Raw genomic sequence first — 27,738 nt, 5'->3', positions numbered from 1 at the left:
ACAAAAGATACGACTCGCGTTGAAGCGATCGAAGCCACAGTTCTAAAACTAGTCGGCCACGTTTTCAAAAAATTAGTCTTACGAAGCTAGCCCGATGTTGGAGGGTTAAGGGATAGGGCATAATCACGAAGGCAGAGAAATTCGAAGCTGTTATCTGGCCGTCGATCGAAGTTGGCCCTTGTCTTCCACCGCTGTTACTTATCTATCGACGGCCAAGTGACCTGTCAAGAAGTTCGAACGAGAAACGGAAATTGAGAAGTGGAAATTGAGGCGAATGTCTGGTGATCTGTGTTCCGGACGCCGAGAAAGCTCGAAAGACTCGCGGAGTGGAAGTCGTCGGCTACGACACGCTTCTGTGTCCCGTGGAAATGAGTAGTTGAAATGGTAAACGATGTAACCGGCAGAATTAAAGATCTTCGATACGAACGAACGGCGCATCTCGATTAATTTTAGTGCCTACACAGTCGACGATTAACATCGTATTAGAACGCTCGTTATTCGCTACATTTACCGCGAATCTTTAACAAATTTTATTCCATCTGATATCTTACGTTATGAACCTGTATGGAGGCTGTCCCGGGGTTTAACAGCCACGCATTGCCCGTATATTTTATCGGTGTAACAAGGCAAGAAATGGTCGAGTGTTAACAATATTTATTTTGCAACGCTTGTCAGATGTTACTTATTGTATTATATTATAGAGAAAATTACTTTATATTCGATTATTTTACAAGTGTAACGACGTGAACGAAAATTACCGAAAATCCTTGTGATCGTTCGTGAGCAGAGTTTGAATTCTTATTTCACTGCCATAATGTAATCGAGAATATTATAAGCTTCGGTATTTGTGTATCTTCTATCGTGAACAAATAAACTCCGCGAATAAAATAATTAAATTAACTTTTATAACTAATAATAATAAATTATTTGATTCGATAAATAGAATATCAAGGAATTTAAAGGATCGCAATTGTCCGTGACGATATTAAAAATACGAATCTCTATAAGTCAAGGATTGATGTTCCGTGCGAGTTGTAAAATCGAATTTATGCAGCTATGGCATCTACGCGTATCGAATATCTATATTAAAACAGATTTTAGACAATGTCTAAGTTATAATCTGGTAACGAAGGTACGTCGTTCTCTTAAAGTTGTAAACGTCACGAAAGTTCGGAAACTTGTCCTGTACGTCCTAACTATGTTCTGACAGAGAATTTTCTCTTTTTATTTCTCCTTCTTCGTCGTACGTACGTGTTGTACGATTGTAAAACTAACTTCGAGTAGCGTTTACCTTAAAATATATTTACGCGTATGAAAATTCGTATAATAAGCGAATTGAACACTGGTGGAAGCGTATTATTGAAAGCACTGCTATTGACAGAACTATAACAGAACCACCCTGCTTTTTAACTAAGTATAGCATATACGAATAACTAGGATTAAAGCGGTATCATAAACATATGGACAAGAGAATATTATTACGTAAATTCGATAAAAGTTAGCATTAATTTCAGCAGCGACGCCTGTTTCTAATAATAGTAAGAAATATTAAATAACTCGTTGTTACAACCTGTCCACGAACGAGTAATGTCAAGACTGTATCGTTGGTATCGTTACTCGTTTGCTTATTTACGTGTCAAGATACCGCGCTTCGACAAAGTCGAACAGGATATCGTTCGTCAAACGTACCACAGCACGTTATAGAAGCGAAAACACGGGACGAAAGATCCGTCCGATTAGCGGAGGGACTTACTCGGTTGATTCATCTTGGAAGGTGCCCTCACGGAAGCGCAAGTTGACGGAAAGTATACAGAGATCCAGGACAGGTGGAACTAGTCCGGGACTCTCGGATGCAGATATCAAACCTCTCCGCCTGTAAATCTGCCAGAGACCGGTGTGAAACGGTGGGTGGTTGGATTAGGAGGTAGAGGTCGAGGACTGGTCGACCACCTAGTCGGAAGCGCGGCATGAACTATTGCATTTGATATCCAGTCCGATGAATGGAAACGGTGAAGCCATATCCACGCTTGGCGCCATCTCTGGCCACGATGTACGCGAATGTAGGTATAATACCCCTCCATGCTTCCGCCAAGTATGATAACCAAGTATTTACGGCTTCTCTTGCGAATTTCTGTAATTTACGGAGACAACCGTCCTCGACCGTCCACAACTATGCGTCATTGTTATTTTTAATGCTCGGCACTTGCTGCAGTCTCTTTCCGACGCGGTCTCCGCCCCTGCAAATAACGCAGACACCGTTGAAGTCGAGCGACGAGAAACCGAACGTTTATTTCGCCAATTTAATAGTATTCAAAGACGTTTGTAGAGAATCGGGCATTTCTTTGCCAATGTATGTTCGGAAAGTGTCCGACTCCTGCATCCTCTTCGTCTAGGTACGCTATCGTGCAAAACAGATTCTCGCCATATGCGCAACGACTATCGGATATCTCGAACCTTTAATGCCTGTTACTATACAAATTTTACGTATTTATCGAGAATAGCAGGTTTTACGAATAGCGAATCAACGACAAATTCTTTCTCAAAATGAAACGACGCTTCGAACACGTCGATATTTCCATTTTACATCGACGAGTCAAGAAACGAATTGAGCGAATGACACGTGTTATTACAAGCGTTATCAAGTAAATGTACAATTCGAACGAAATGGGAGCCCTACGTCGAAGCGTTAAATATTTCACGTAGAAGCATAAAATATTGACACGATGGATGGAGATGTATTATTTAAGATACAGTAGAGGATGGCGCATGTACGTAACGCTTTAAGAAAAAATTGCCATTAATGTTTGCGTAATATCTTTGAGGTTTATCTTTGAAGATACATAACAATTTTTTAAGGTTTTAAATAGGTTTCGTTTCGAATAGGTTTAATAAAAAGTAATTCTTAAACGATACTTTCGTAAATGAATATTACAAGTACTTCACGTAGAATCATAATACACGAACATACCGAGCAAAAGCATCAGAGATACGATAGAATTCCATTTATCTAATCTCTATTTATTACGAAATTCTAATTAATGCTTGATTAACTGTGCTTCTGCCAATTGAATCTACTAATCTGAACGCGAACTCCTATTATATGAACGAGAAATTCTAGTCAGTACGAAGAATTAGCCAACTATTATATAAATTTCAGTTATAGAAATAAAGTTTATTCTTCGACGGATATAAACAAATGAAATGAAAAATTAAAATCGATTTGCTTTGTTCGCCTTGTTCGCTTCGTTTGATCGATGAAACTTTCAACGCGTATTTAGAGATATTCGGGATAAAGTATTCGCGCAATATTCGACACGGAATAGTCTCTTTGAACGTTTAATGTCATTCATCACGTTTAAGATTACCGTTGCGAATCTCGCACATGTATCCAAAGCTAAAAGGAAATTTTCCATTTATTAAAAATCTGATTATTATTAGACGTTATTAGCAATTCATTCGAAGCTAATTTGAAACTATCAATTCTTTTTAATAAAGTTACTTGCGTTCCGACGTGAATACCACCCACTTTTTATTAATTCGTTGTGTAATTGGATATCGTTTCAGGATAAACGTTATCAACGAGTGTAACTTGTTTCGTATATCCATATAATTAAAAATTTTTTAAAATCAAGATATTTATTCGCTGAATCCTAATAAATGGAAAATTTATTAAATGGATCGCAAAATTTTGAAAGGACTCCTCGTAATTAATTTCGCATGAAAATTATTTAGCGATTAACGTACAATAAACGATGAACGTTCGATTAGCAATGATCGTGTTAAACGATTTTGTTAAGTACTAGCAGAAATGATAATTGAACGATACTGTGTCCACTGAATGAAACAGATGGAACAGAATGTTCCAGTTAAAGACCAATAGTGTCTGCAGACTCTTTGTCGATACACGAGGGCTAATACTGTTTTATCGAAGAACGATACCTTTCTTTATTGACCATTTACGGATGTTCCATTCAATTGCTGCAATTAATGTCCGACTAAGAGCAATAATTGTCCAGATAATGAATTCAGCATTCCATTATTCAACAGAAATTTAAAATAAATAATTCTCTTTCAATGCAGTCAAATATACAGCGTTTCTCACAACTGGGCCAAACCATAGCTTCAAAATGATAGATGGAGGAAAATTTTATGAGGCAAAATTGAGTGGTTTCGCGTAGTGCATCGTACCGTATTATGGTATTATGAGGCTGTTATGGCAGTGGAAACGTTTAACGGTGACCTCTGTTTTTCTTCTTTTTTTAAATTAAACAGTATACGAGATGTACGTAAAGAGATATACGTGCAATTTAATTTAAAAAGCATGTATGTTTCTTTATATACTAATATCGATCGATGCGTTTCTTCTTTTTTCTTTCTTCTTCATAAAAAAAAAAAAGTACTAAAGCGAGTACTTGATCACCGAGGTTCGAAAATTTGCTAAATTCAGATATAATTGGTTTATAGTATGTATAACGGTCCGTCTCTCGTTGACCGTTTCGTTAGCCAACTTTCCACTCGTGCATATTACGCGTTTGAGACTGAAGCTAATTCATTTAAAAAGTATTCTAACTGCAATTTTTGTAAAACTTAGAAATGCAAGGCAAGGAACATATACGCTCCAGATTACCGTTTAACGTCTTTCTTTATATTCTACGTATTTTCATAGGCATCTGATATAAAATGTATCGAAACGATATGTCAAATTTTCAATAAACGTGTAGAGCGAAGTTTTAGCCGAAAAAATAGTTGCTTTACGCGCGACGTTATCGTTTATCGTTTATTTCAATTCTTTGTTTATCTGTCGATCAACGATAATTATATTTACTTAACAAGATTTGTAAAAATTATACAGTACTCGTTACTCCGCTTTTAAAAAATTGTGACTATTTAATATTCGCAAAATTACCATAGAAACGGCTCATTCTCGAACAAACATTACACTGGAGGTAAGAAAGTCGCGATATTTCCGGAGGAAAACAGAAAGAGTTGCCAAGCCTCGCAGTTGCGTGCCATAGGCAAAAGTCAGAGGCACGTCGCTGTAAAAATTACAGGACTAAGAGATATCCCACCGGATAAATGTTTACCCGACGAAACAGCAATTCCATTATCCTTCGCCTTTGAAGGCGAATGAACGCGCCGTAAACGAAAATATTGCCCGAGCCAATAGTAAAGCTCGTGTGCACATAAGCGTGGAAATAAGCGTGATCACATGTTGGTAATCGTAGCACAAAGGGGTGAATCGAAAATACAGGTACGCGTACGGACGATTCAACGTTTCGCAGCCGGAATATAACTTCAATGGGGTGTTGGTCCCCGTTGTGAATAGTCTTCCCGTATCTTGCGCTTTTTTACAAACAGATCACATTTTCTTAACAGGTTGATTTACTGCAAGCCAACGGTTACGCTTTTGCAGCTGCATGCGCTCTCGCGTAGCCTTTTTAGCGTTCCCATTCCCCGCCCCTCTCTCCTTTTTCGCCGTTTCTTTGCCGACCAGCGCCAAAGTGCAGCCAACAAGCAGAATATTTACTTTTCTTTGCTGCTGCAATTTTTTTCGCCTGACTAGACCGCGAGTCTACCGGAAGTTCCTTCGACCGAAAACGTATCCAGGGACATTCTAGAATCACGTTCTTCTCAAATTACCGCTCATGAAATCGATATATCAGCGACGGAAAAATATAACGTAGGGTCCTTGACGCATTAGATCATCGTAGAATGCAGGTGTAGAAATACTTAGGTATATGTTTAAAGTAACTGTGGCGTTATCTATGGATCTATAGTTTATAGATATAACGGTGGTGGTAAAAAATACGATGGAATTTTTAATGTATCGTATCGATGTTTATCTAAATTTATATTTTTTCTAAATACACCTAGAGAAACGGAACCTAAATAGAGATTTATTTCGCGCTCGAAATATTATTATAATATAATCGAATCTCGAACTTCGTTATTGAAATTCTGTACATTTTTCGTATATTATGCACATTCTTTACACTTTTGTGCAATTAAATATTCCATCAATTATAAACATTCGCAGTTTAGCGAAAAGTAATTACGTAAAAATGTCAAAATTTAATTGAAATTTCTCGTTTAATTTACCAATTTTTGTCGGAGATCGGAATTAAATACCTGGTTATATTTATCGCGTCGCATTTCATAAAATTAGATAGTTATATTTATTGTTACATTTTCGTGCATCGTAGTTACTTGAAATTTCGCATAGATGCGTAAATATCCGCAATTCGATTCGTAACGAAATACCTTTCTACGTCGCAAGCGTTTCAACTTTCTATGGCATTGTGTGATTAAAGAACATATACCTGCGTATCTATATTTTTATTTCAAACTAAGTTGAGTAATATGGCGTTAAACTCATCTATTATACAGCTTGTTTGCGATGTTAAATTGAAAATTAGAAATACGATTATCCTGTTGGATACTGTAGCGAAAACTTTCAATTTGTTACAGGTAGCATGGCTGCGGGTAGATACCCAAACGATATTAACGATAGCTAGTCACGTTATCACGAAAAACCATCGAATAGCCGTTTCTCATAGCGATCATCGCACGTGGTTTCTCCACATACGAGAGGTAAAAGAATCTGACAGGGGTTGGTACATGTGTCAGATTAATACGGATCCAATGAAAAGTCAAACCGGTTACCTGCAAGTTGTCGGTAAGTAACACACGATCCTTTAATTCTTTCCACTTTTATTAATTTCCATTGAAACACGAGAAGCATATTCTTCTCTCTGGTTTTGGCTAATAATTCTTTTTTCACCGTGATATCGTATTATGACAATTTGTACGAGCGACATGACGGTAGATCAATCTCATCGTGATAAATTGCTTTCATTTCCATTATTGATTTATTTGCCATCATTACTACAGAAAAAATACAAAACAATATTATACCCAAATAAATCTTTATCTGAGAAATATTTATCACACGGCGAACTTTGTTTCAAAAATTTACTCGTACTTTTATCGCCTTTATTTATTTGTTTCCTTTTTTTTTATATATCAAAAAGCGTAATATTTTTAAAGTAAAACAGTGAAATCCGAGAGTGAAATTGCAAGCAGTGAAAGGTTAAAATCAAAGAATAAAATAATTCTTAACAGTGACCTTTTTTTTTATAGAAAGACCAAACCGTAGTGCATAGAATGGATTATATCACAGAGTGACAAAACAAATAACTAATATTATACGTAACGATTCATGGTAGCTGGTAGACTTGATATACAGCAAGTTCAAATTTAGCGGGGAAATTAACAATCGTCTGTTCGTTCTCGCCGATCATCTTCTGTACGCGTATGAATTTCTATCGAAAGGAGAGTGTATCACGCACTTATCAGTCGTATCCGGAACAGCTATTACAACGATTATGTCACGCGAACGTTACACAGCGATATACGGATGTAATTCGCAATATCTTAATCAAGTCTGACAAGCCGTGAGAATCTCGTTCTGTGGCAAACCCTATTCCCATCTCTTTACAGGAATGATTTGTCGCTCGTGTACGATGAATCAGTTGCGCTTCATTAATACATATTCGTACGTAATTGACTAGTGAAACGACATTCGGACGTTTTATTATAATCTTTTTTAGTAAACGATCTTTTAACCCGTTGTTTAACACCACTTTTTCACCTATTCCTTAACGTATTGAAAATTTAATTTGGACACAACAAAATATACGCAAGAAATCTCAGCGTTCTACGTTAAACGTTTAAATTATACGATAAAATTCGAAACCACCGTTTAACGATTATTACTTAGAAGCTCTATATTTGGTGGATACTCGCTGCAAGAATTTCTAATAAGGAACAAATTTAATTTAACGCTAAAGAAGCTGAACAACGTTGCGCGTTTACGAATCTAATAAAATTTACAAATTCAAGCATTTAAAGAAACACGGGATTTCCTGCGATTTCTACCGGAATAACATATATAGAATATATCTACACACCTATGTATATCGTAATCTATGAATCTCGTTTGGCTAAAATTAAACGAGCGTCGTCTCGATGCCGTATCGCGCTAATCGTGCATCGTCGACAAACATCAGGCTTCGGCAGTTTAAACGGACGTAAAGCCACGTAAAAGACCTTTCGCTTCTCTACTTAATTTGCAAGACATTAACCTTATTATTATGGAGCAATATAGTCGCGAGTTTGCGAGAAATATGTAACTCTCTATAATATAGAAGGTTGCACGCGAGCAATCTTTACAGCCCTTCTCGGAAATGAAACCTCGTGTACGCCCTTTCGCCAATACGAGCGCTCTCCCTTCTTCCTCCGTATGTTTCGTTCTTTTAATTCCCTCGGCCCTCGTATCGGCACCCTTGCCCCGACTCTTTCATTTTTACCCTATAAACGCACACGATGCTCTTTCCAGAATGACCAATTCGATTAGCTAAAAAGTTTTCAAACTTCACATGAAAAATCCGGCCACGCGAAGGGTTTACATAGATAATTTATACAGAAGAACGTTGCATAGTAGTATGAAAACTTATTTTATAGTCGCAGTCGTAAACGTGTTCCATGCCGCGCTCTCTTTACCTTTTTTGTTCGCGTCGTATATGTGGGTTACGATATGCATGTTATTATAAATATAATGACTCTTCTGTACTGTAAAAGTATCGTAAAAGTACGAACAGCGTGCTCCAATATCGTAAGATAAATACATTTGTGAAAGGAAGAATTAGGTAATGCCGAATACAACTAAGAATTAAATTACATTTAAATGTTAGACTCGTTTTCCAAGTATCGGTAATACGAGTGCTCTATTTTGCATATCTTTTACCTATGTTTTTCTACGTTATGCGTATTATGTCATCTAATAAATAGTTTCTATACATATATGTATGTGTATCTTCTTTAACCATCAGGATCGAAGTTTGTCGAATTATAAAAGAAACTTTCTTTTCAATCGCTCATTATACACGTGTACTTGAAGTACTTGTAGAGCGTGGTACTTAACGGTTTGAAAAATATGTTTCCTAATAATACAATATATGATAAACGAGATTTATCACACCGATCTGTACAAGATGATTTCTTTTTATTTAGAATATGAATTTATTCGAATTCTGTCCTTGCGACACGATAGAAGAAGAAATAATTATCGTTGAAAAATTAATTATCGTCGCTTATCTTCCATAAATCGTGCTTCTAAGCGGTCTAAATCTTCACGGTAACTATGTATATTGGTCACTGTAGCTAAATTATATATATATTTTTTATTACAATTCAGTATCATTACTAATTGTAAAAGCCTTGCTACGTTTCGTTAATTCGTCTTCTCGAGAAAATATATTTAGGCGCGCAATTTCTATCCGACTATTTTTAACTATTTTTAACCATCTACCGAGAGATCGTTTCAATTGTTTTCGTTTTACCATCGATTCGAGTATTTCGATTACGATCTCTCATTCGCATAAAATTAGAAAATTATGCAGAAAATTCTCAAATGTTATACCTTCTGTCTTCGAGAATTCGTTCAAAGTTTAATTCGTTCAAAAGCAACTTAAACAACATAGACGCAAGTTATCGTAATAGAGAACAAACTGTCTAAAATAATACAATAACGTCTCTATGTTACAACTCCTATTCGAAAAGTGAAAAGCCACAAATTAAATGGTTTAAGAGCATTTACGGGAAATTGCAATCACGGGGGTTGGATATGTCTATGAAGTCGCAGATTATACACGAATTCGAGTACATAATGTTAAGCGTGTGCTCGTAAACAGAACTTCAACGAGATTCAATAATTGGAATTTGAAAACATTTTCCGGTGAGTCATCGAGTTATCGACGTTGTTGGCAGACGTACCTTAATTAAACGCGATTCAGTTAATTCTGCTGACATAAACACGTACCATTCTTACTATTGGCAGATCGTAAAGAATTATCGAATCATAATCGATACTCTGTTCACTTCGACGGTAACGTCTTCCCATTCCTAACTGAGCCGTGAATTTTTTCATTTTTAAGTTTCCGTTGATTCTTCCGTTGAAATTGGTCATAAAAATGTAATAATTTCGATAAAAATCGATTAAGTTTAATCGCGTTTGTATCATTATGTTAACGTGGATAAGAAAGAAACGTAAGACGGAATTTTAGTTGACCATTTCACGCAACGCCAAATGGTGCCACGACGCTCGTGCGCGACTGCATTTCTAAAACGCAAACCACGCGACGCAGCGTCGTGATACATCGCTGGTGTAACACCGACCTTAAATTTGCTAGAATCGGGAATGACGAAAACCAGACGATCGCACCGAGCGTTCCAAGCTTCGCGTTTTCTTACGATAGATACGGATTACTTTAAATTACCGTTTAATATATCACGTTTGTTTTTGTACATTGTGCGATGTTCGAAATACCAAAGAAAAAAAAAAAAAAAAGAACGGAGGTAGTAGAGCATAGAATACTTCGTTGTTCAATGAAAATATAAAATACTTTGAAATAGTAGCGAATGACAATTGTAATTGTATACATATATTTACTATAAAAAGAACGCTATAGTTTCTCGAATTTCAATCTTTTCAAATAACTACTAACCGAGTATGAAAACAGGCGTTCGTATAAAGCACATAAATTAAAATGTAATCCAACTGGAAAAATTGAATGTACCAAATTCTTGTATTTAAAACGCGCAAACGTTTAGATTCGTAGCATTAAACGAAACGACTTAAAAACGCTCGACCAACGTCAAACTGCAAATCAATTCCGTTAAAGTGGAAACCGATTTTCTGTTTCACTAATGTAAATGACTTACTTCTGTCTATCGCGTATAACGAGTTTCAGCGAAACGTTACGAATGTGGTTTTAAGTATACTCGGGAAGCATTTAAATCGAACTCTCGGTGGAAAATGGATGCGACGAAAAGGTCCGGTCGCGTGGCTCCTTCGGATCGTTGATCTAAATTCTCCGCACGCGCCGTTTTCGACGTTATTTATACAGATAGAAATTTCCGTTCTTAAGGTACACCGTATGTAACGAACGATGTCATAACGTTATAGCTGCGTGGAGAGAACATTTGACATTTATCATTTGCGAATCTCAGCGTATAACACCGTCAGATTAATAGACGACTCGATGGATAACGAGGATCCTGGACGTACTAACGTTTGAACATTGTTTCGCTAAAAGGTTGTTTTCTTTTTGCAGAATTCTATCCCATAAAGGAGGCTGCGATGCAACGCTAATGATTTTGTTATGGCTAGAGAGCAAGATATTTGAAGCGAATAAAGTTAATGACCCGTACACGCGTAACACGATTTTTGGTCAAACATTTGCCGCCAACGTCGTTATTTTTATCTTTAAACGAACAACGAGACGCGAGAGAAATTTAAACAAATTACCCGATATTTGCCTTTAGACTTACGAATGATTGCATAACCGGGGTGAATACGATTCGATTAGGTAAACTCGATTCAAGATATTTGTTTGCCACGCATCTTACGAGTCAAAAATACGAATGTTACGAAAATGAAAAATTTCGAGTGTTGTACGTGTTTCTCGAGGAACAGGGACCGAGGTTGGTTGCTGAAGAGAAATACACATACACGCTTATCTTCCGTTTAACGTAAAGAACTCGACGAGCTATTCGTTCTTATATCGATTTAATATGAAACATATAAAAATTCACTAAAGGAAGTGCTACGCAATTATAAAGATATATTTATTCTTAAACAAAATTTCTATTCTCGAAAGTGTATGTATTACAAAATCCATTATATCGCTATAATACGAGCCGTTCAGGGACCATTTTGAACGATTCTATTCGTCCAAATGCTTACCTCAAAATTTACTATTATATATGTTGTCATTTCTGTGCGATAAATGGACTTGCGGAATTAAGTCGTTTGTTTCTCGAACCTTGTAGTATTATATGCGTCAATTGGCTTTTTTTTCGTGTAACGAAATTAACGAAAAGTAAAGTTAATTTATAGTCTGACTTCTGAAAGGCTCTCGCACAAGCAATTCGATGTTGTAACATTTGCCAATAATAATCAAACTTGTAAGTTCGGAACTAAACTAACTCTGTATTAATTACTCTCAAATTACAACTAATCGAACCAACGAGCACAAAAGTTGCTGAATTCCAAAATCGACCGAACTATTACTTGGTAGACAAAGAGAACCTTGTATAAGTTGGTAATAAGGTCAGCATTCATTAGCGAATTCTAGTAAAATGGTCGAGTCGAGACAAAAAGTCGAGCAACGTGCATGATCCTTCTTACGACCACATCAGTGGCTGAAAAAGGACTCGGGATGCGTCATCGTTCGTTCCTTAAGTACCTTCGCCTCCGGCTCGACCCTTTCGTAACGGACAGTACTTCCGGTAGTCTGCAACGGCAAGACGTAAGGTTCGTTGACCACGTTGGTTGTATACTTTACGAGCTTCCGGCTGCGTTTCCGGCGTTCCTAGCGAAATCAAATTGGTATTCTCGAGATGCGGCGGTCTCTTGCATCCTATCTACGGCAATATAATTCTACGAGTCTTTTGCTCTCTCTCTCTCTCTTTCTCTTTCTTTCTCTCCTCCTTTTAGTCGGTTCCTTCTTCGGAAATGCGAGCCTTATTCGAGCTACGAAATCGTCTGCGTGCTGGCTACGACGGACCCAACTACTTATAGAACTTTATCTTCCTCGTGAAATCGTCCACGTCATGTCGTGTACATCGCTTAAACTGCTTTTCGTGAAACTGTACGATTCGTATGATAAGAAATAAACCGAGATTCGAGCAACCTTGCCGCAGCAGCTTAATAAATCGTCTACGTAACGGGACTAGTGTAATCATCGAATGTGCCATCGGATTTTTTCACGAGACTCCCTTTGGCTGTTTCCTGATTTGACGTTGGTTTCGCAGCTTGATCTTGCACGGTTCGCGTAGATTTAGTTTGGTTTGTAAGGAATAGGGAGAATTAACCATCGTTTTCTCTTCGTTGATGGGTAGTCGTGCATAATATCAACGGATAGAGAGGGAAGTGATATAATTGTAATTTGAACGTTTGTTTCAACAATGTTTGCTTTGGGTCAACTACGTGTCGTAAACGGAACGAAATTTTACTTTCTCTTCTGGTTGATTAAGCGATCGTAAAGTACCACCGGCTTGTCACTGATGGAATTTATTGATATTCAATTCATTAACCGTATAAAATATAAATTGACAAAGACGTCATTGTCAGTATCGCGAATATCTTAGTTTCTCTTAAATTATCTAAAGACGCGTCAACCGTCAGGGTTATTTGCGTCCGCTTTTTGCAACTTGTACACGCATACTTTTATTTTCGCTCTAGAGATTTTAGCCACTTTAATATCCCAGTATGAATGTAAACGTTCACACGCGGAGCGAGTAAAGACGAGTTTGTAAATGGTTAAACATGTGGGAGCTACAGCTCTAGGTAGATACCGAACCACCAGAACCACGTTGAAATAAGCACAACGTAACTGCGAATAAATCGAGTTGCAGAAATGCCGGCCGATAATCAACCGGAACTTGAACCATGCCGCGAGACCTTTGGCCACGAATCCGAACCCCAGTCAACCGAGAGCATTTTATTTAATTTTACCTCATCGTGACAAACTACAATTTCGTGAAATCATTTTTCCAGTGTTGTATTCAACCGTTTTCGCTCTATTCGTTTTCATTTTTCAAATAATAATCATAATAATCGAAACGTTCTAACAAATTATCAAGTTTCTTGTTTAGTAGGTCACGAAGAACGGTAGCGTGCACTTAAACGTGCACCGAACGATAAATTATCAAGAATCGAATGATCGTTCTGAATTTTCGAAATCTAAGTTTTCGTATTCTTTCGTACAAGTACGAGGGTGAATCAAATATAAACGAGACTTTTGTTTCTGAGCGCGTAAATTTAAAGGGAGCGAGCGGCCGCTTCTAGTGTGCATTGGTTGGGATGTCAGGAGTGGGGAGAGCAGGCCGTTGTCCAGTTCAGACACGTTTGGCGGTAGTATTCAAGATGTCAGAGCAACAAGTACACCTCTCAGTTGCGCAACGCATTATTATTAAATTTCTCACACATGAAGGCGTCAAACCAATAGAAATTCTGCAAAGATTGACTGCACAGTTCGGGGATCAGACACTGTCAAGGGCTCGCGTGTTTGCCTGGCATAAGAAGTTCAAGGAAGGACGTGAACTGGTTGAAAATGTGGAACATGATCGTCGTCCTCGAACCAGCATTACGGAGGAGAACATTCGCACAATAAATGCTGCTTATTACTGTGAGCTTTTGAGGGAGGCAAAGGTTGCTTATCGTTCGAAAAGGCGTAACCAACCGATTCGAGACGTCATTCTCCTCCACGACAACGCCAGGCCTCATACAGCAGCTCTAACCTGCACAACATTAGAGGAAATAAGGTGGACTCCACTTGATCATCCTCCCTACAGTCCTGACCTATCGCCCTGCGATTTCCATCTCTTCGGACCGCTTAAAGAAGCACTAGGAGGACAACGATTCCAAGACGACGCGGCGGTGGAGGCCTTTGTGCGCAATTGGCTTCTGACACAGCACTCTTCTTTTTACGATGCTGGGATCAAAAATCTCCCAATCCGCTGGGAAAAATGCATTTCCAAAGCAGGAGACTATGTTGAAAAATAATATGTGCTTGGCTATGTTATTTCACTGAATAAAATTATTTTAAAAATAAAGTCTCGTTTATATTTGAGTCACCCTCGTATGTATAATGTTGTTCGATGATCGTGGCAATAATCAGCGCATACTCGTTAAAGAAATTTCTTTCAAAAGTATTTCCAGTTACCCAGTAACCACACAGTGTATTCCGCTTCCCCTTTCGCTTTCGTATCGGTGAGACAACGACATTAATGCAACGACGAAACTTCTTTATTTGAAATCTTTCGTGAACAAAGATTCCAATGACGCATCGATGCGATTTTCCTGATCAAAACGAGACCAAAGACGACATTGCTATTGTGCTGTTGACAATAATCGGATGCAACTACGAGCGGACCCATCGTATACAGGGTGGGTCACGTAATTGCAGCCATTTCGGTTATCGCGCAAACAGTGATTTAACGAGATATATTTCAAATAAAATTTGGATCGTTCCGAGGGAGAACATAATTTCAAGTGATTAGCTTTTTTATCAGAGGAGTAGAGGACATACGGAGACGAACTTTGTTCTTTTTAATGAAACGATATATATCTTTTTTAAATATGTGGATTCTTCGGAACGTTCTACGTCGAAAGATGTTAAGGTAAAATATATAAAAAAAAAAGAACATGAACGATTCGTGAGATATCTTTAATTATAGCTAGGGATACTTCGTATAAAAGTTTGAAATATCTAACTTAAATAAATCTGACTCGAAGATATTTATAAATTATACTTGAAATTCTTTTATTCGGATAATGTTCGCGCAATCAATAATTGTTGTAACTAGTCGCGATATAATTTGACAAGTACCGATAAATGTTTCTAACTCATTTAATGCGTTGTTAACACCTACATACGTATATCGCGTATGGTATATGCGAGTTGGTTGCTTTCCAAGCGGTAATTTTCCAACCGCAACTTTCACGGTATAAGTATAGTAACCCGTAAATCGATCAAGTCGTTATGTAAATATTATACTAGATGCGAACATGTTCTAATCAATTTCACGCAATTATTGGTATCCGTAACGTTTTATATTTTATATATACTAGAACCGTTTTCGAGGGAAATTATCGTCTGTTCGTACTTTTGTAATAGTCGAATAAAATTTACTTCTATTTTTCGATCGTTCAAATACTTAATTATTGCTTGTGTTTTATATGAAAATTACTCGATAAAATATAATTTTAACGATACAAAGGAAAAACACGTAACCGTAAAATTACGTAGAACGGAGAAAGAACCAAGACCAAACATGGAACGACAAATGTCAGGGTAAGTGAGCAGAGTATAGTCTGCTATTAATTTTCTTTCAACATATAGCATGGTAGACAATGAAAGTTGAACTCGTATTATTTGAACGAGAAATTATAGAAATCAAAGTTGTGGAGAGAATCGATAAACTATTAAAAGAACGCTAAAATTTTATAACACGTTCGTGCGTTGACGGATTTTACCGATGCTAAAATTACTGCTGGACTTTATCGATGCGAAGATTTAAAAAATTTCGTGAAACGGAGATAATCATTTTGCTACTTATCACAGCAAAGTAGCTTTAACATTCACATTACAAAATTGTCTTTACATATGATTTTCGAGATAAACACGTGCTTTTTTATTCTCTTCGAGATTGTTAAGATATGTTACATCATAATATTAGAATATCGAAGGTATTAAAATACTGCTGGATTATTATACATTTGGCTTCCATACCACATTCTTTTTGTTTTCTTTTCCAATCTATATGCCATATTGAAATTGTCTTGTTTTTAATGGTAAGGTGACATCGAAGTCAAGAAACGTGTATCTTCTCGTTCGTGTTTTTCTCTAGGAATCTTCATTTATGACAAAACGATTCAATCGTAGGTTCTGATAATAACATGTTATTTGCCATAACATATTACGCCAATGGAGAAACAAACTACTTCTTCTTCCAGCGCTTTTCGCTATCGAGATAATTCACCGTGCTGTGCGCGTATAGACGCTCGTAGACGCGCAAAGATTCGACGATGTATTGCTGCTCGACTGCACTCACGAACAGATTATAATGCTAACAGGTACTGCTTTCATTGGTTTCATCGTTAAAGAAACTTGGCTTTGAGTTTCGAACGGGGTGCCCTGTTCTCCGCTCGCCTCCACTCGCCTCCACTCACCTTGTGACTCTCACCGGTTTATCAGCAAAATTTGTAGATTCGTGTTCAAGCACTTGTTTCCAATTCGCGTGCGGATTCCTTTAAAATAATACGCTAAACCATCGAGTCGCCAACTTTACTCATTAAAATATTTGTTGGAAAATTAACACTTTCAGGCGGACGCATCGGTAACATAGTTAATTACGCTTCTGCCACTTGCCACGCAACTTTGCACAATTGTTAACTATTATCATTATCTCTTGACTAAGGATGTTTATACAATTTCATATTTGCACGAATATAGTTGAAGAAATCGCATCTAAATATTTCAGATTTCTTTCGGTTATTAAATGTCGTAACTTTAATTTGTATACTTTAGATATCTTTGACCAAAAAGATGAAACAAAAAACTTGCCAAAAGAACTACTAATTTTCTAGAACTTACGAACAATTCGGAGTTTCGATCTGCCTTTGATCTTTCTACGGAGGAAAGAATTTTCGTGCATTTTACTCTCGTGCGAAGGGGAATAAGAGTTTAGATTCAAGACACTTTGTATTTGGTAGTGTTCGTTCAACTTAATTCACAACAACGCACGATCCTCCGTTGTACCTAAACATCTTTGGTAATCGTACAGTCCACGAAAAGTAATTTTTTCCTACCTTAAAGTCGTAAACTACCAAACGACTAACGTTCGGATTCGCGACGCAACATTACGATTGATATAACTTGATGCGTGGAATTGTAATATCGTATAAACAATTACTATAACGCGTATTAATAATTACTTTAACGGTTAACACAGATATAACAAATACGTATTTCACGATATTATAATTTTATTTTCTAGTACTCTAACACAATTCATAGCATGATCTGGCAACGTAAAATTTATAAAAATAGTTTTATAAGGTATACTGGATACGTTTCGCTAGAAAGTCGCGTCATATGTCGCGTATTAAGAATTTCTGTTAAAAGCTGTAATCGCTGACAAGATCGTTTGAAAATATTTTGCGCGGAATTGTCGGCGAAGAAATTTCATATAAAGCAAGGTAAACAGAGTAAACTTATTTTGTATACGATTAAAGGAGCGTCGTAGTTTCCATATGTATATGTATTTTCACCGAAACGCTTGACTTTCTCTCGAAACAAATTGCGCATTAAAATTTCTTTCACGTGAAACGTCTCGTTGAATTTTACACACGAGAGTTCAAATGATCTTAAGTTAGCGGAATTTCTTACCCCCTGTAACCTATTTGGTAAAGAAGTTCGCAACTTTCCGCTGTACGCTTTGCAAGTCCATTCTAGTTTCGTCAGTATCTTTACCCGCGAATATAAAGTGTGCAAAAGCGAGACTGTCGAACTGATTTTATTGCAAGTACGCTATATCGTGCCATGTAAATATTACATATGCCTCTCACATACGATACAGTGAAATGAACCATTAAAATTGCACAAAGTATCCGTTCTTTGAAGTATCGGCTCGATCACCAAAGGCAAACCAGTGAATTTCTCTACAGCAAAAATATTAAATATCCATACTTCTGCATAATTTATAACAACATTCTTTTACACACGGAACATAGAATAACGTTTATGGCACTTGCTCTCTTTTCAGACCGAGATTATTGGTTTCTCTATATTTTTACTTTTTATCGGATACATAGGAGAACGTATTTTCTAGGGTAATTCTTCGATGTTAATTTCATAATGACCAGTATCGCGTATGCGTTTGTTCGATAAGATATATTATAACCGTTGCATGATGTAGCAAAAAAACACTCATAGAAACTGTCAAATATGTATAACATCGTAAATTTCATACCTTCGTATCGTATCATACCTACGCGTGTTAATTGTATAGGATAATGTTAAGAAACAAAATTAAACGATCATCGTTGTAACTTGAAACTGTCGTGCAGGTGAATTATATCGAACTGCTTATACCGGAGTTTCATCGCCTACCCAAAGAACCACAAGTAAAATATCAATCGAACGTAACAACGCAATTACCGTTAACTGTATTTCAGACCTGCAAACATACACGTATGCGCCAAGATCTACGAACGTTTATACGCGCTCGACGGAGAACATTACAAAAATTCGCGCTGTAGCTGAATTTGCTTTACAATTATCAAGCTAAATGTATTTTTGTTACTTGATAAATTTACGTCGTAATTGCTACCTTGCCTCGTATTCTTAGCCGAGTACCTACTATGTTCGAATATGTTTATTGCATGTATATAGTAAACAAAGAATCTTTTGAAGTTTATTTTTGCGTTGCTTGCTCACAATCATCGTAAAGAGACCAAAAACTTATTCAGGTCGCGAACGTACCTTACTGCTTTAAACAACCTATTCATGTAGTTGGTACAATAGAAAAATAATCGTTATTCTACGTGTCAAAGCAAAAAACCTTCCCATCGATATCCCAAAATATTCGACGATCAATGTGCAGTAATTATAGTTCCTTAGTTTTCTGAGTTATATTAGCTAGACAGTACCGTAGAAGAGCGTTTTCGTACTACGAGAAGCCGAGGGTCAAAGCGCAAAGCGCATTATTAAACGAATTATTCTACACATTGTGCTGTAGTGGGCATCGTGCTTGTCCCAATTGAAACACCCTAATTAAACGTTGTAAACAGAGGAGAAAGAGAGAGAGAGAGAAGAGAGTTTGCTGGAAAGTTCTTCCTTGTTGCCCGTGGCAAACACTTCATGCCGTTGTTATTCATTACGTGGCTCGGGGAGGGTTAAGCTGCACGTTAACCACTTCTTCTCATCTTTCGAGCTGTTGATCCAACCTCTTCCCGTGGTACTTTTAGCCAGAGAAGGCAGCCTCCTTCCGCGTTGCCACTCAGTGCCATTACTTTTCCTCTAATATCGCGAAATGCGCGCAATCTGGAACGCTACTAGAGCAACCAAGAAAACCATCCGATTCTCCGCCGTACGGCCAAGTAATCAGCCGTGAAGAACCCGTGGATTACTCGTTTTAAAGGTGCAAATATCACGCTTCGCCAGCGACCGTCACGCCGTAAATCCACCGTGAACCCTATCTTCGAGATTTCTTCGCGTACTCAATGGAGCCTGTGCTACCTGACGCGCTTAAACTACGCTCTTTGTGTATCTGCTTCTTTTCTCTTGAATTTCCTGCTAATACGTTTGCCAAACGATGTTCCCTCGTCGCTTCTAAACGGACTAATATATCGCGATAAACTTTCTTTGATCGTAGCGTTGCGTATAGATAGACAAAAAGGATAGATAAAACAACGCCTAACACTACCTACAGTTTGAAAGAAAACAACTCTTTCATTGTCAAGTATAATTAATAGCTTTTTTATATAGAGCAAAGTGTACTCGCTAGCGCCGGTTCCAAGTTAAGCATTTTACGCAAAAATGTAATCCGACTATTCACCGGACAAAAAATTCTATATATACCAACGAATCTAATTAAAATAATAGTTACGCATTTGTGTCGCTCTTGTACCGTATAACGCATACCGCGAAATACAAAGTTTGAAGAATTTAGCATCTATCTAACGCGTTATCTTATCTCGTTTTATTAGTTACATGGTAATTGGGAAAACATGCTATTAATCTTTGCGCGTGTATTATAAAAGATGTCTAATTCTTATAATTTTTGTAATTTTTAACAGCCAACTTCAAATTTCACAGTCAAGTCAAAATCCGCGTTTAAACGTACCTACTACGATAAGATTAAGTAAAAAGATACGCATACCGGCATAATTTATCGATCTTTTTACGCGATATTATATATGATATAGCTTGAAAATAATATTTAAAATAATATACGCGAATACGCGAAGCAGGATAACAGTTTCTAAAAGCGAGTAAAATATTCCTGTAAACGTCTTTACCCTTCACGTATACAAGATGATACCTTATTTTAGAATTCCAACCATTACACAACTCAAAATTATACGAATTAAAGATTTTATCTAGATACAGACATTACGTTTCATTTATCGTTTCGAGGAATAATTTCCAGCACTCGTTTCTAACAATCTGCACAGTTACGTACGTATACCTGTTTACCCGTTATAATGCAAATTAACGTTCTTAAACAAAACTATGAAAAGGAACATTAAGAATGTGCAATAATCTTGTGGTATTAACAAAGTTATAAATCTATGTTACCGTACTAGGTCAATTTTATCGAGCTGTCGAGATCTTATGGTTGTTTCGAACGTTCCTACGTAGCCTGCAGGGATATGACGCATTTAGTGATCTATACGAGAGGCAGTCAAGCTTGTGCTTTATGTACCAAGTAAGTAAACACACTCGGAACCCCATGCATCCTGGCTACGTATTGCCAGCAGTCGAACAATTTCGATTGGGTCGTTGAATTGTCCTGCAGATCGTGTGTCTCAGCGAAGTGATATATCGTTCCCTGAACTCGATGCTCGTTTTGGGTGTCGAACTTTTCGCGTTTCCTCCGCCACATCGCCGTTCCAATCGCATTTTTACCTCTCCACCGTCACCCGTCCCTTTTCCTGACTGCTTTTCCTTCCTTTGTATTCTTTTCTAACTGCTTTTCCTCCCCCTTTTTCCGTTGGCCTTTTGCCTTCCCCTCCGCCTTCTTATTTTCGTGTTTCTCCATTTTTCGTCTGCTTCCTTAGCAGATAACAAGATAGCAACGGACCGTGACGGAAAATATCTTCCGGTGGAGAAAATTGTCCAGAAGTCGTCACAGAAAACACAAGCAATGTCTGAGAGCAAAAAACGAAAGAAAGAACGAAAAAACGAATGGGAACCGAGGAGTAACTAGAGAGAGAGAGAGAGAGAGAGAGAGAGAGAGTGATGGCGGGAGGGGGGGGAGAGATTTTCCTCGTTATCCAGCCACAACCCACAGCAACGAAATATACATACCACCAAATACAGTAGCGGACAAAAGTTTAAGACGATGATTTGTAAACCGGATTACAAACATCTTATACGCATATTGTTCTTCTATTCGGTTTGTCTCTTTGGAATAACGTAGCTGTATGTTTGACCTTCGTAACCTCAGACAGTCAGTTGTTAAATACAAACAATGTAGGAGTTACAACAGTTAGTTACCGCCTAGCACTTGGAAACAGTGGACATTAGTTTAAGACGATCTGTGTAAAACGTGAGTACGAGTACAGTTTTTGAACATTTTGATTCTGGAATGTCAAAATCATTGTTTAGTGTACCTTTTATTGCTTAAAATTCATTTAGGTAGGAAGAGACTATGGGTAAATCAAAGAATTTACTTGAAAACGAAAGGGAACAAATCGTAAGGCTGCGAAAGCAAAGTAAAACCTTCACCGAAATAGCAAATATAGTGAACAGGTCAGAAACAGCTTGTAAACAAGCTTGGTATAAATGTTTAAAGACAGGCATGTATTGCGATCAACCGAAAAACGGAAGACCACGGAAAACAACACCGAAAATGGATCGCCGGATTCATCGATTGAGCGAAAAGGATCGTTTTCGTAGTGCAAATAATATTGCTGCGGAGATAAACTATGAAAACGATACACAAATTAGTGCTAGAACTGTTAGGAGAAGATTAGAAGACTTTAACTTAAGAGGACGAAAACCCCAAAAGAAACCACTGCTGAGTTCTAGGAATCGAAAAAGACGACTTGCATTTGCTAAAGCTCATAAGCATTGGACAAGTGAAGATTGGCAAAAGGTATTGTTTTCTGACGAATCGAAATTCAGTCGCGTCTCTTCTGACGGGGTACGGTACGTTAGACGTCGAATTGGCGAAAGTTTGAAAACACAGTGCGTTTTAAAAACTCTTAAACATGGTGGTGGCAACGTTATGGTGTGGGCGTGTTTTTCTCGAAGCGGCCCTGGTCCGATATGTCGTATCAATGGAATTATGGACCGTTTTCAATACAAGGACATACTCAAGAACACAATGTTACCTTTTGCACGCAACAATATGAGTGATGATTTTATTTTTCAAAATGATAATGATCCGAAGCACACGGCTCGGGTTGTGAAACAGTTTTTTCAAGAAGAAAATATCACCGTGCTGCCGTGGCCGTCGCAATCACCAGACATTAACCCAATCGAGAATTTGTGAAGCATCATAAAAAAGACAGTACAAGGTTATAAACCGAAAAATTTAAATGAACTTTACTCTACGATTGAAACAGCCTGGAATAATATTACGGTAGATTAATATAAAAAATTAATAGATTCTATGCCAAGAAGATGTACCGAAGGGATAAGAAATAACGGATATTGAACAAAATATTGAATTTAAACAAAAATTGTGTATATTTTTTAACCAAAAATTAATATTTTTTGTATAGTCTTAAACTTTTGACCGACGAAATATTATACAGATTTCGTTCCTTTTTTATAACTTAGCTATTGAGCAAAATATCAAAATGAAATTTTTTTTCTAAGTGTACAAACAAATGTACAATTAGTTAATACCAAAAGTAGAACACCGTATTTATATTTTTTATGGAAAGTAAATCAATTATTTATTTCTTCCATTTCGTCTTAAACTTTTGTCCGCTACTGTACATAATAAAACGGTCTACGTCTTCCTCTTCCCTCTCTCTTCGAAAAAATGGCAGATCTCTTCGTTCTACTTGTCTGGCCAGTGAAGAAACTGCTTGAATATACAATTCGCGGTAAAATGCACCTCACGGTACAGAAAGCAGGAACGAGTTTCCAGATAAATAAACGTCATCGCTACGTATTCACGATAAGTAATAATTAATTAAAAAATTGTTATAACACGATGAGACATTTCATATGTCGGAATCTAGTATGAACTTTCCTAATTATTACACGTATTACACCATAATATTGTGTGGGAACATTCGTATTTAAGTATCCAAATATTATTTCATATCGAAATAATTAATTCTACAAAACATATAAGCTTGTAATTTATGACAAGACTTTATTCGAAGAATAAATTATCCAATTTACCGACTCGGTAATTTCGGTGATATTTCAAACGTTGGGTTTTAATTAATATTTCCATCTCCGCATTAATCGACGCAATTCTATAGCCATTGAATGATGTTCTTCGTAATTTCGATGGCATGTTCCCAATTCAAAAATCAAAAATCTCAGTATATCATGAGGTATAAGTGTGTTAGTACGAGTGTGCGACGATGAAGTTCGCAACACGGTGATGTGGGATACTTCTAGTCACAGCACTGGATTACTAATAAGAGTAGACTCGTTAGTCTGTTGGGCGGGAAACTCGTCGAACCATATCATAGTATAAGGGCGTATAAATTTCGGAAGTGCTTCGGTTTCACCCATTTTGCTTGATAGATTTGATTTATTTCACAGAGTCACTGTCTATTTCCATAAAAATTCCATGGAACTGACAGACACCAGGGAAACCAAAATAACCAAAATGACCGTACAGCTTACTCGGTTAAAACCATGGTGGATTTTTTTGTATTCGTGTCATCGTGTCATCTAACGAATCAGAAACGCTTCAATCAAAAAATCAAGAATCGAAAGTTTTCCATTGCGCTTGTAACTGATTTGTTCCAGCACTCCCTGTTCGAAGAATTCGAAAAACCTGCATATATGAAATACACGGAGACATTTAGTATCGCAACTGAATATTTATTCTAACTTATCGAATCGAGAAAATTGCAAACTTTTGTAATTCGTAAAAGAAACCAAGTTGCACCATTTTTATGCATATTCACTCTCTGATTTAGTTTTGTATTAGAAAGACAATAATCGAATGCGATCTACTGTACTGTATCTGCTTAAAGCACGTACATGAACAAATTTTCAAGAGCGTTCGCGTTGATTCGGATACGCGTAATATTGCGTTACAACCAATACGAGGACGATACGTGGGAGTTAACGTTGTACGTTATTTTTCGAAATCCTGCAAACAGCCTTTTACAGTTTTTATATCCTTGGAGATAACGGAGCGCAAAAACATACGACGTTGTCTTTTAAGTGTACCTGAATCAACGTGAATATTCTTGAAAGTTTGATAAAGCGTGTACAGGTTTGCTCGACGCTGTTAGAAGATGATTTAATATAATATAAATCGCACTTGTCGAATCTATCTTTCACATGCGATCCATTTTATTCCCTTTCTGTCCAGCAAGCAACTTACCATGCATAACAATAATCCATTATCTCGGCCATCTTTTCCTTCTCTTCGCTTCGTTTCGTCTTATTTTCGCCTTGTATCTCGTTATTAAACTCCCAGTTACGACCAATTCACGCTTCATCGTCGCATCTAATTAAGCACTGGATGACGCGGTATCCCGTACTCTGTGTAAAACTGACACAGTATTCTGTATTCGCCAAATACAACAACGATGATTAGGGAGCACGACGTACCGCAGGTGTACACGTCGAAATCGATCCAACCTTTTGACGACTCTATAAACTGATCTATTCTAGCAGGTAATAGTCGCTCAAACGAGCTTATTCGAACGCGCAAGATGTAGACGTCGTGAGTAACCTATCGGCACACTCGATAGGCCGCGAATGCAACGCAAGACACTTTGAATTATTCACGAAGTCACGGTAAGCTCGAACGTGCTAATTAACCGACAGTCCGTTGTCACGTAAGGTTTCTCCTTAACCAGGAAATTAAACGTCAAAATAGACATCACGTATACACGTACACAACCGAGTAATCAATCGGCGATATAAGCTGTCTTCGACTTGTATTAATAAAATCCTTGGTTGGACATATGTCCTACGGGTTAATTAAATAGATAATTAATTGGGATCGACGTTGATTAATGAAAGCAAACGAGTTTAAACGATAAGCATTCACAGCGATTCAAATTCGAAAAGATCGAAAAATAATGTTTTCGATTCTTTTTATCTTTTTAAGCTACTCGTCCGCTGGAATGAGTAAAAAATTAACCAATCAACGAATAAACAACGATATACAGGGTGTTTCGTAGCCGGTTGTACAACCGAGTAGAAGGTAATTCGACGTGAACGAATAAGTCGAAAATATAGAATAAAATTTGTTCGCTTCGAGATTTCGTTCTCGCAAAAATCGAGTTTGACAATTTTTCATGCTACTACGATCGTCTTGGAAAGTCACTCGACGATCTTACGTTGCAACTTTTAGCGGCAGCGTTAACTTACCTTTCGACGCGACCGTATACCGGAAATTAATATAAATCAAACTATTCCATTTTGAAAAACTCCACTCTCTGCACGTTTCATAGATTCGGTGGGGAGATCATAGTCTAAAGAACGCCATATACCTGCAGAATGAATTTTGAAAAGGCAGGATGATCGATTGTACGAATAACCGTTGTAGAATCGAATTATGAAGTGGCAACTACTTGGTAATTCGATAATACGATTGGAAATTGCATTCGTATCGATGATTGGAAATTTGTAATATTATCTATAAACACAATGCTTCGTTTACGTTGAAATAACTCTCATTCTATATCCGTATATCGCGAAAATACCATTCATCTGCCTATGACGCGCGTGCCTGCATGATCACGCGACAAATCAGATTAGCCTTTCGCTATTGCAGAGAATTTCTAGATCACACTTTTTGATACGAATCAGAAACGTACTACCTGGTATCGTCATTTACATTCGCATTTCACATCAACATTTTTAATATCTGATCCTTTGTTAATCATTGATGACAATAGTACGTTGTTAAGAATAATCTGCTGGTACAGAGATAACGTTTGTACAATAATTGTTCGATCGCGTTTGTCGAACGTCGAAATCAAGCCGTTTTATCGGTCGATTTATTTTGCTAGTCATTTATCAATTAAGTATATCAGCAACGCATTGAGAGAGTGGCGAGATCGTCAGCCTATTCCCAATCGTTAATAAAGAATTCTACGCAGTCGCATGACCCAGCAGCCCGTAAGGATGAAAATTCATTTTCACATATATAATGTCTTCGCTTCCACGTGTTTTTAACTCTTCATATACATATAGGTGCGTCTTATATTTATCGAAGATGTAACTCGGCATTCGAAATACTTCGAACCCCTGTGACGAATTAATCGGGAAATCGTAATATCGAAGCTCGTCTGGCGAACGAAAGCGATTGAAATTCAGGGATGACTTCGTTGCGAAGTACAAAGCGACTGTATTGTTCGTGACGTTAAATGAAAGAGAGTTGTGACGAAAAAAGTAGAAGAACAAAGGAGGTCAAAGCGAGTTGTCGGTGAATAAAGCGTTTTTTATCACCGTTAGAACAAGTGTATGACGAGCGGCGTGTATGAGTCATTATGTGCGTGCGTGCCAGCATGATACGCGCGTTAATCGCGATGAACTGCGGTGTCTGCTTTTCCGAATATAGCCTAGCCACAGAGAGACACTAGCTTACACGTGTCGGGGTAATCCGCAAACGCTACGTTCAAGCGGTCATACGTACGTTTTAATCGTTTATTTGGCGTACCGGTACGCAAGCATCGAAGCTTTTGTGCGGCGAAAATAAATGGGCTACGATTTATTTATAAATCCAATTTGTTCTACGACACGTGAGAAAGGAGCTTTCTCTCTGCGGCCATAGGTTTCAATATTTTTCAACGAGCGAGTCCGCGCTGATTGGATATACGCGCGGCCCGACACGCACGCGTATCCACACAAAATCACTGTCCCCAGTCCCCAGTCCCAGTATTTCTCTCTGCGATGTAACGTTTAACATCGATACATCGCGTTGCGCCGATAATCCTTTGTGCGTTTATTTGCTCCTACGAATCGACCGTGCAAGAGATCGATTTCGAAGATGGACAAAATTTCCAAAGTTGTCACGACTAAAACGGTCAGTGACCGATTTTATAATGACCCTTTGAACGATGCGTAGCTTCGATCACTTTTTTGTAAACGTTATCTTTTTGTTTGATAGATGCGCGATCGAAAATCGAGCAATTCATGCGCGCTCGAACGTTTTTATCGAAAATATAAAAAAAGATTCGTTAATACTTTCGATATGACGGTCAGATTGATCGAACGATCG

The 27,738-nt window shown here is 37.5% G+C and overlaps 1 protein-coding gene across 2 annotated transcripts in view; it reads left to right on the top strand.

Annotated features, from left to right (window-relative positions):
• LOC132910941 (lachesin-like) overlaps positions 1–27,738 on the top strand; it is a 269,863-nt gene that overhangs the window by 204,957 nt on the left and 37,168 nt on the right. For both annotated transcript variants that reach the window (XM_060967162.1, XM_060967152.1), the window contains exon 3: positions 6,469–6,676. In XM_060967162.1, the coding sequence (XP_060823145.1) occupies positions 6,469–6,676 (208 nt within the window). The remainder of the gene's footprint in view (positions 1–6,468; positions 6,677–27,738) is intronic.

The sequence above is a fragment of the Bombus pascuorum genome, chromosome 1, assembly GCF_905332965.1.
Source record: "Bombus pascuorum chromosome 1, iyBomPasc1.1, whole genome shotgun sequence".
NCBI classification, from domain to species: Eukaryota; Metazoa; Arthropoda; class Insecta; order Hymenoptera; family Apidae; genus Bombus; species Bombus pascuorum.
The sequence above is the reverse complement of the archived record's forward strand: the minus strand, read 5'-3'. Positions and strand labels throughout refer to the sequence as shown.